The sequence below is a fragment of the Bufo gargarizans genome, chromosome 6 (assembly GCF_014858855.1).
Source record: "Bufo gargarizans isolate SCDJY-AF-19 chromosome 6, ASM1485885v1, whole genome shotgun sequence".
Classification (NCBI taxonomy): domain Eukaryota; kingdom Metazoa; phylum Chordata; class Amphibia; order Anura; family Bufonidae; genus Bufo; species Bufo gargarizans.
This window is the reverse complement of record NC_058085.1, coordinates 160,202,875-160,213,412: the sequence shown is the minus strand read 5'-3', so window position 1 is coordinate 160,213,412 and position 10,538 is coordinate 160,202,875. Positions and strand designations below refer to the sequence as shown.

Below are 10,538 nucleotides of genomic sequence, written 5' to 3'. Positions count from 1 at the left end.
TGCACTGTAACCAGCATGTACAACATTTGCTGCCTTCCTTCCTTAAATAAGGGCAATAATTGCCACCAAACACAGAATGAATGACCTCATTAATTGAACTACACACTGCTATTATTTTGAACATGTCCCTTTCAATAAGTGATTGAATTACAGAGAATCAGCAGCATGCATGTTATGACTGTTGGGTTTCTATTACTTTACTACACCTGCTATTAAATTATTTGCCACGTAGAAATATAATTTCTACCAAAAACTGTGATTGATCAGGTTAGTGATGTCTGACTGCTATTATTTTGAACACAACTGTATATTCAGCTTTTTTCACGCGGCCCTGGCCCATAGAAGTGAATGGGGCTTGAGTGAAAAATGCATTGCACCTGGATGTAACCTGGATGCAATGTGTTTATCACTGATGGTTGCTATGGCTTTAAGCAACCGGGCCCAACACTAAAACTATTGTAAGTCAATGGTTGCTGGATCCATTTTTTTCATGTCCGAAAAAAACCCCAGATCCGGCACCATTGACTTACATGGTTTTTGGTGCCAGATCCGGCTTGTTCAGTTTCCCATGCAGCACACAAAAACGCTGCTTGCAATGATTTTGAGTCCGGCATGGGAACGCAATAAACCGGAACCAAATACATTCTGGTGCACTCCATTCCAAATTGTTCATTTTTGTCCCCATTCATAATGTTGAAGAGGTGTGCTGCTTTTCTGAGAGCCTGCGCCAGATATCAAAACCGGACAGCACTATGCAGATGTGAAAGTAGCCCTAAAGTATACGCCCACAGCAGTGTACTTTATGTAGATTTTCCATGTGGATTTTCATGCGGTTTTTGGTGCCTTTCGACACCACAATCCATGTTGCTTTTAAATTTTGTCCAGAATTTGCCCCAAATCTCAACCTTTGCATTGAAATATGCACCAAAAAAAACATAAACGTTTATACGTCTGCAACTTTCTGTCACGTGACCATATTAAAGCTGACATTTGGCTGTAAAAACCGCCAAGTCACACACGACTTGCATTGTGGTCTATCAGAGCACAGCGGCACGTGACCTGCAACCAAAAACCCTAGCTGTTGCATGGCAACTGCACCATGTGGCATGTGACAGGGCGCCACTGCCACTTTACTGCAAATCATTAGTGTTGAGCACACTTGTGTTTTAAGTTCGGCATCTAAAGTTCGGGTTATCGAAGAATCGCGTTATGGATTCTAAATTCCGTTATGGTCCGTGGTAGCGGAATCCATAACGCGATTCTTCGTTAACCCGAACTTTAGACGCGGTTCGCTCAACACTACCAATCATTAAACGCAATGTTTTACAATTTTCATGTCACAAAATGTCGCAGTGTAGCCCCTGCCTAACTAAAAATCTTGTTCCAGGAGGTGGCTTTCTATTGTGGCAGGGACACTGTCACGACAGGATGTTTATGCGACATTTTCTGTTTGTTTTTCCTAATGTTGGAAATATGCATTTGCTGTAGGGAAGCCCGCGAGTCCTCCCAGCACCATGGACTACAGCCCGCGTTCCAGACTGTCGCTTCCTTTCCCCTGTTCTTCCTGACGACCGGCTCTCGCTGGTGAAGGAAGCCGGAAGCAGCAGGGCGGAAACCGGGATCAGCTGATCGAGCTGTCCCCCAGGTGGTGCCGGGGAGAGGAAGCCGAGTCTGGCAGGCAGGCAGGCAGGCGGGGGAGGGATGCTTAGTGGATGGAGGAAGCCTCTGACAAGGAGCACTATACAGCAAGGTGCGCCTACAACAGCGACGGGAGGCGCGCAGGCCCCGCACCACCTCTCCCGGCCACACGGGGGCAGTCTACTAGCCTAGGGGTGAGCAGTAGGGGGGCTTTTGTTCAGTCAGAGGAGCTGATAAATCCCCTCAGGGGGGCCCTGACATAGTCCTCTGTAGCCCAGGCTGCTGCTGCTGCATCCCCCTGTTTATTGACACCAGAGGCAGGCTGGCATAGGAAACAAAGGAAACTGAGGAGAACAAAGAGAAGACAGGGGAAGGCTCCCCAGAGAGGGCACCGAGATCTGCCTGTGACAGCCGCCTGCATCTGCTCTGACAGCTCATTTCTGGAGGATCCATCTCCCCAGAAGCAGGACAGGACCTAGAAGAAGACTTCTCCCCTGCTCACCGCTCTCCTGGAGGAGGGGAACCTTGGAAGAAGCAATAACTCCTTGGCAGGAGCAACTTCTGGATCTCAGCAGCTCCATTTTTGTACCAAGATGTAAAATGTCCCTTTGTTTTGGGGAAAAGGAAACAAGTTGCTCCTTAGTTGTAGTGTAAATATCCTTTAGGAAGTAGGGGCCGGAAGTTGGAGCTGCCTTTAGTGTCACATTTGTAGCACTTGTATGAGTAAAACAATGCAGCCCCTGGGCTACAACCCTGCGGACTCCGGGCCACGTCTCATACCCGTCTTCGTTGTTTTGTCTGCCGAATGTTAGTAATGTGTCCCTGGGTGATTTATATATATATATTTTTTTTATAAATTGACAGAGTAGGTTGAGCACAGTGTATGTCTAACGGCCTGGGGATTAAGAAAAGCACAAGAGTCCAATACACCTCCTTGGGAGAGGTGATGTAAAGGGCAGACACTTGGATTTTTATAAGAGAATTTCTATTTCATCTTAGAATACGGAGACTGGTTCTTAAAGGAAAGTTCCATCAAACAAAGGACTTGCGATTCGTTATAGATATATTTTTATGACCGTGAATTTTTCATCTTTTTTTTTTCTCACCCATTTGCACCATAACCTCCACAAGTCTCTTCCAGCTTTGACCATTGGATGTAATGGAACTCATGTTTGCAGAGTGGGAGGACGGCGAGAGGTTTTCTTTTGAGGACTCGGATCGGTTTGAAGAGGACTCCTTATGCTCTTTTATCTCGGAGGCGGAAAGTCTCTGCCAGAATTGGAGAGGATGGCGCAAACAGTCAGCAGGGCCCAACTCCCCTACAGTCAAAATGAAAGGTGAGTCCTTCTTAAAGGGAATGTATCATTTGAAAATTAACTTAATTTTTATATATATATATATTAAACACCCCCCCCCCCCCAATGTCACTTTCTATATGAAAGAAATTGTATATAATCCTGCAGTTTTCACACTGGCCACTAGGCCTAAAATACGTTAGGACTTCCTGTCTTTTGAGAGCAGCTACTTGGGCCATAGACGCAATGGACAGGAATGGGCCCCATTGACTTCTATGGGAGAGTTTTGTAGGTATGCTCTGTGAGGTCAGGAGGCAGTAGATACGCTGTAATAACCCCTATTGTGCATAGTGGATTCTGTGTTATCCGTATAGAGGTGTTACTTGTCATTGTAATTCTGCCTGTGGTGATAATAGCTACTGAAAAGTTACCTGTACAGAGACAGCAATCGTGACCCAATATTAGCCCTAGTGGCCAGTGTGAAAATTGCAGTATTATGTACATTTTTTGACTGTATAGGAGTCAAAGGAGTAAAAAAATAAATGTTTAGCGTGAAAATGTGATTTACACAATAGGCCATTTTCTGATGATGTAGAACTAGGTTCCTATAGCAGCCAATCCGATTCCAGCTTTTATTCTTCCACAACAGGTTTGGAAATAAAAGAAGTGATTTGATTGGTTGGTAGAAGGAACACTGACACTTCTTCTTAGGCCTCATTCACACATCAGTGTTTAATCAGTAATTTCCATCAGTGATTGTGAGCCAAAACCAGTAGTGGATCCTACACAGACATAAGGTATAATGGAAAGATTTCCGCCTATGACGCCGTGCGCTTCATGCCGCCACTGCACTACAGTAATACACTGGTATAGTGTATTACTGTAGCGGCGACATGAAGAGCACGGCGTCATTGCAACCAATGATGCCGGGCGCTCCTGCTCTGAACAGGAATCCAGCCCGGCAAACCACGGACCGCTCTCGGCCGCGGAACACTGCCAAGAGTAGCTTTCATGTGTGTCTCCAGATTGTCCGGTCTTCATTCGAAATGTTGAATAAGAAAAGTAATAAGTGAGCTTAGTGTATTTATTGTGGATTTCTTCTGCTCGACGCGGACAGATTGTACGTTGTTTTACGTGAACACCTGGGTTTTCATTTCGGCACTTTTCTCATTCTAGCCTATCGTTTATATACATGTAATAGTTACTTCCGCTGTTTCTTCTGGAAGGAATGTTATCTGACTTTCCACTGACCATCATCTACACATCCACTCCTTACCCAGAGAGACAGTTTGGACATTTCTCTTTCTTGCCACATTGAAAGAACTTAGTTTAAATCATGTGTTCTTCCCCTGTATGTACTGCTCCAGAGGATACTAGAGAAGAAGCTGTGGTGGTCGAGTGCTGCATCTTCAGAGACTGCTAGTATTAAAGGAGCGGACATACACTGCATGTCCCCCAAAAAAGTCGCCACCAAAAAAAAAATAAAAAATTCTCAATGGGGTTAAGGTCTGAACCACTCTTTCACAATTTGAGCCCGATGAATCCTGGCATTGTTATCTTGGAATATACCCGTGCCAGAACAAACCCATTGATGGAATAACCTGGTCAGTCACTATGCTCAGGTAGTCAGCTGACCTCATTGTTGGAGCACATACTGTTGCTGAACCTAGACCTGACCAACTGCAGCAACCCCAGATCATAGCACTGCCCCCACAGGCTTATACAGTAGGCACTAGGCATGATGGGTGCATCACTTCATCTGCCTCTCTTCTTACTCTGATGCGCCCATCACTCTGAACAGGGTAAATCTGAACTGATCAGACCACATGACCTCCTTCCATTGCTCCAGAGTCCAATCTTTATGCTCCCTAGCAAATTGAAGCCTTTTTTTCTGGTTTGCCTCAGTGATTAGTGGTTTTCTTACGGCTACGTTCAGTCCCAATCCCTTGAGTTTTCTTTGCATTGTGCCTGTAGAAATGTTCTTACTTTCACTATTAAACATAGCCCTGAGTTATACTGTTGTTTTTCTTCTATTTGATTTCACCAAACGTTTAAGTGATCGCAGATCACGATCATTCAGGATTTTTTCCCTGCCACATTTCTTTCTCGAATACGATGGGTCCCCACTATCCTTCCAGTTTTTAATAATGCGTTGGAAAGTTCTTAACCCAATTTTAGTAGTTTCTGCAATCTCCTTAGATGTTTTCTCTGCTTGATGCATGCCAATGATTTGACCCTTCTCAAACAGACTAGCATCTTTTCCACGAGATGTGTCTTTCAACATGGTTATTTAAGAAATTAGAAGCAACTCATTGCACCAGTTTGGGTTAAATAACTTGTTGCCAGCTGAAAGATAATCGCCCATGCAGTAATTATCCAATAGGAGGCTCCTAACTATTTGCTTAGTTAAATCCAGGTGGCGACTTTTTTTTTTTTTGGACAGGCAGTGTATATCACTAGTATGACCTGTCTGTTAGTCAGGGGTATTGGTGGTTGTCCGGCCTCTGGACTCCAAACAGCTGGCCCTCCTTGTAAAGTCAGCCTCCATTGAGATGAATATGTGGAATGGAAAGAGCATCGGTGGGCTTCAGATACCACTCATTACTCCCTTGTGACATATGAAGGCCGTATCCCCCTTTTTCCTGAACAGTACCGAAATGGCATAAATATGATGGCTTGACTGCCAATCTTGTATACAAAGTGCTGCTCCTGAGGATGGCGAAATACATCAGACATCTGACCGGTACCTCCCGCTCCCCGCTCTCCAGATACATGAGAGATCTGACCGCTACCTCTTGCTCCCCCCTCTCCAGATACATGAGAGATCTGACCGCTACCTCTCGCTCCCCCCTCTCCAGATACATGAGAGATCTGACCGCTACCTCTCGCTCCCCCCTCTCCAGATACATGAGAGATCTGACCGCTACCTCTCGTTCCCCCTCTCCAGATACATGAGAGATCTGACCGCTACCTCTCGCTCCCCCCTCTCCAGATACATGAGAGATCTGACCGCTACCTCTCGCTCCCCCCTCTCCAGATACATGAGAGATCTGACCGCTACCTCTCGCTCCCCCCTCTCCAGATACATGAGAGATCTGACCGCTACCTCTCGTTCCCCCTCTCCAGATACATGAGAGATCTGACCGCTACCTCTCGCTCCCCCCTCTCCAGATACATGAGAGATCTGACCGCTATCTCTCGCTCCCCCCTCTCCAGATACATGAGATCTGACCGCTACCTCTCGTTCCCCCTCTCCAGATACATGAGAGATCTGACCGCTACCTCTCGCTCCCCCCTCTCCAGATACATGAGAGATCTGACCGCTACCTCTCGCTCCCCCCTCTCCAGATACATGAGAGATCTGACCGCTACCTCTCGCTCCCCCTCTCCAGATACATGAGAGATCTGACCGCTACCTCTCGCTCCCCCCTCTCCAGATACATGAGAGATCTGACCGCTACCTCTCGCTCCCCCTCTCCAGATACATGAGAGATCTGACCGCTACCTCTCGCTCCCCCCTCTCCAGATACATGAGAGATCTGACCGCTACCTCTCGCTCCCCCCTCTCCAGATACATGAGAGATCTGACCGCTACCTCTCGCTCCCCCCTCTCCAGATACATGAGAGATCTGACCGCTACCTCTCGTTCCCCCCTCTCCAGATACATGAGAGATCTGACCGCTACCTCTCGCTCCCCCTCTCCAGATACATGAGAGATCTGACCGCTACCTCTCGCTCCCCCCTCTCCAGATACATGAGATATCTGACCGCTATCTCTCGCTCCCCCCTCTCCAGATACATGAGATCTGACCGCTACCTCTCGTTCCCCCCTCTCCAGATACATGAGAGATCTGACCGCTACCTCTCGCTCCCCCCTCTCCAGATACATGAGAGATCTGACCGCTACCTCTCGCTCCCCCCTCTCCAGATACATGAGAGATCTGACCGCTACCTCTCGCTCCCCCTCTCCAGATACATGAGAGATCTGACCGCTACCTCTCGCTCCCCCCTCTCCAGATACATGAGAGATCTGACCGCTACCTCTCGCTCCCCCTCTCCAGATACATGAAAGATCTGACCGGTACCTCCCGCTCCCCGCTCTCCAAATACATCAGAGATCTGACTGGTACCTCCCGCTCCCCCTTCTCCAAACACAATTGTACATGTGCTCTCAATAGTGATTGTGGAGTAGGCTGCTGCCAGACACCTCTTGTGGCATCTGATCACATTGAAGTCCAATAGCCTAGGGATCAGCAGCCTTCTCCAGCTGCTGTGAGCACTACAACTCTCAGCATGAAACATGCTGAGCTGTTCTCATACCTCCTATAAATGGAGCATTCTGGGAGTTGTAGTTTCAGAACACCTGGAGATGCCTCTGGCATCTGCATTGGGGCGAGTGAGGAGACCCACTAAGGTTTGCGGGTTCATCTGACATGCAGCTAATGTGTACCCCCTCTTCTGTGTTCTAAAATGGAGTTAGATTTTGTGATGCATATTGGTAATGGGCTTGTAGCTCGGTGTCAGTATCGTGATGACCGTCGCTGATATCTCTCACTTTGTGCTGTTGTCAGTTTGACGATGTGCCACACTTATCACAATGGCTTGGGCTGGATGATACGTATGGTGCACAGCTAGACACTTTGAGGGGCAATTATCAAACTGGTGTAAAGTAGAATTGGCTTCGTTGCCCATAGCAACCAATTAGATTCCACCTCTCTTTGTTCCAAAGGAGCTGTCCAAAATAAAAGGTAGAATCGAATTGGCTGCTTTGGGCAGCTTAGCTAGTTCTACTTTACACTAGTTTAATAAATGACCCCCAAAGTGTCTAGCTGTGCACCATATGTATCATCCAGCCTGAGCCAATGTGATAAAAAATAAATATAATAAAAATTCATTAAAAACAAGTCCATTCATCAGAAATCTGGGACATTGCACCTTGTTTTCTGCTGCAAAGATCAGTGGGCATGGGCCGCCATTGTAAGATCTGCATTGCCTGGTAGTGATTGACTCGTGTACTGGGAAACTGGCTGGGGCAGGGGGGCACATACTAAATTTTGATTGGAGATCTGTGTATGGCCCTATTTTTAGGTATTTTTTTACTCTCCATGATCATGACATTCTACAACTACAGCACTGCAGTACCATATTATACACACAGCAGTGTAGTACAAACGTTGGGCTACTTTCACATCACAAGTGTGAGCGCCACACGACACACCCTTGCACACCTTGGCATGCTATGAATGAGATTGCTAATGGTTGTCGGAGGAATGTTCTGCCACATTGAATGCACTTTCACATTTAGGCCGCACAGGCTGCTCACAGGAGCGTAAGCAACATGATGCCTGATGTTGTCCTGCTTAAAAAAAGGCTCCTGGGACACTTGGGAGAAGTGGTCCTACCACTGGTTCCACAACCAAATTCATGTAATGCTGAGCTATTAGTGTACCTGAAATGAAGACTGATCGGGGCCGGCTACCATACTTTATTCCATCCCACACCATAATCCCGGAAATAGGGCTGGTGTGACGTTCTGTTGTGAAGGCCTCTTCATGGCGTTGCCCATGTGGTTTCCAGACCACTCTCCAGCTATCATTGCACCTGAGACAAAAGCGGGACTCTGCTGAAGAGAACTCTATTCTAGTCTCCATTGCCATCTTGCTGTGCACCACGATAGCCTCATGAGGTCAATAAGACACCTGTAGCTGAATGTCTGGCCCGTAGAACAGTGTCGTGCGAACGCCTTGTAATGCTTTGTGTAGACACTGTCAACCAATGTCTTGGGATGTGACCTCCAAATTCATTTGCACTACATAATGGATCACTACGCGGCCGCGCCTTTCTTCTTTGCATCTGTGCACCTCTTGCTGTCATTGAAGTTCCTCGTTGTTCTCCTAACCACAGGAGCACGCAACGTTTAACAGTGCTGGCGTCTTGGCCTAGGCTCGTAGTGATCTGCCAGAGTGATAGATCAAGGATTCTGTCCTACTCAGTTTGTGACAAGTGGTAATAACTGACACGTTGACGAATAGGAGGCATCGAACAGGAGGCATCGCACAATCATCCCAAACGACTTGATTAGACGTTTGAGGTTTTAAAAAAACTTTGCTTTTAATCTGTCTTTTATGCCCCTCCAACATGCCACAGATTGGAGCTAGGTGCTTGAAAATTCTATCGTCTGCAGATCTTAGTGGCACCTACTACTTCCTCGATTTGCATCATTTATTGACTCGTCCTTCTTGTTACACTTTCAATGTTGAGGAGTGTAGTAATGAAACATATGTATAGGTGAAAAACATTATGATTAGAATATATGTATGTAAGGCAAGTACAGGGCAGAAAACAATATTTTACAAAATCAAGTTATTCTGTCTAGTGGCCAGCAATAGGAACATCACAAGCACCTTCTAGATGCATTGAATAAGTGGCGCTGGACCTTCATTCAGCTCTTTAATCTTTTCTGGAACATTTAGATTTCAGGAGACAGTCACCTAGCAGTAGCCGGTGTGTTACAATGGTCAGCCTCCTAAATTTCTTTGGAAAAAGTGTTTGCGTAAAGTGAATTATTTGTTATCTTCGTCTTAATTGGTTCAATATTTTTTGTTGATTTTAAAGGGCTTTTGCGGGATTTTCATATTGTTGGCTTATCCTTAGGATAGATCATCAATGTGAGATCGACAGGGGGGTCTGACTTTTGGCATCCTGCCAATCGGCTGTTTGAGGAAGCTGTGAAGCATTGGAGCTCCAGTGAGCGCCGCAGCCATCTCACAGCGCTGTCCGTTGTATAGCATCTGTGCTTGGTATTCACTTGAATAGGACCCAGCTGCACCTAGGCCATGTGACCGATGAACATGGCATCATATGTCCTAGGAAGAGGCCTGAGTGCTCATGGAGTGCCTCTTCATACAGCTGATCGGCTGGGCAGCAGAAGTCGGACCCCACCAATCTGATATTGATGACCGATCCTGAGGATAGGCCATCAATATCAAAATCCCAGAGAACTCCTTTAATATTTTAGTATGTCTTTATTGCATAAATAATTTTTCTGACATAGAGCTCCAAGTCCCCTGCATAGACATAGATTTCAAAGCGACTGCAGTCACTGCACACAGTTATACATTGGCCTCAATAATAAAGTGCGCAGTGAACTAAATCTCATCCACAATTGACTTGCGGTGCAGATTTTAAGTCTTCAATATGTCAGTTTAAAGGATCACTGAGTTTTTGTCATAGAGACATGTCAAAAGTTTTGATCGGTGAAGTCTGTGTGCTGATCCTTAAAACGAAGAGAGAGAAGAGCTTGCATATCATGGTCTCGCTCCTCACTGCTGGAGACGCTCTTAATGGAAAGTCTATGGGCCCGTCTTGATTCCATCCTCTGCATTGAGAGAGTGTGATATGCGAGTGCTTCTCCCTACTCGTTCCAGGGATCTTTGGGGGTCTCAGCTCTTTTGATATGTCTCTATGAGGTATCAAAATTTTACAAAAACCCAGTGACCTGGTAAGCTGCAGATATACACCATGGATTTCACCCTTTGCAACGAATAGAGTGAAATCCATGGTAAATCTGCAATAAAAGCAGCTGCAAATTTGACTGTGGAAAAT

The 10,538-nt window shown here is 46.2% G+C and overlaps 1 protein-coding gene across 1 annotated transcript in view; it reads left to right on the top strand.

The window, feature by feature from the left end:
- Positions 1-1,611: 1,611 nt before the first annotated feature.
- Positions 1,612-10,538, top strand: part of ZSWIM8 (zinc finger SWIM-type containing 8) — a 111,824-nt gene continuing 102,897 nt past the window's right edge. The window contains 1 exon segment of the mRNA XM_044298870.1: positions 1,612-2,975. Within this exon segment, the coding sequence (XP_044154805.1) occupies positions 2,798-2,975 (178 nt within the window). The 5' untranslated portion in view covers positions 1,612-2,797.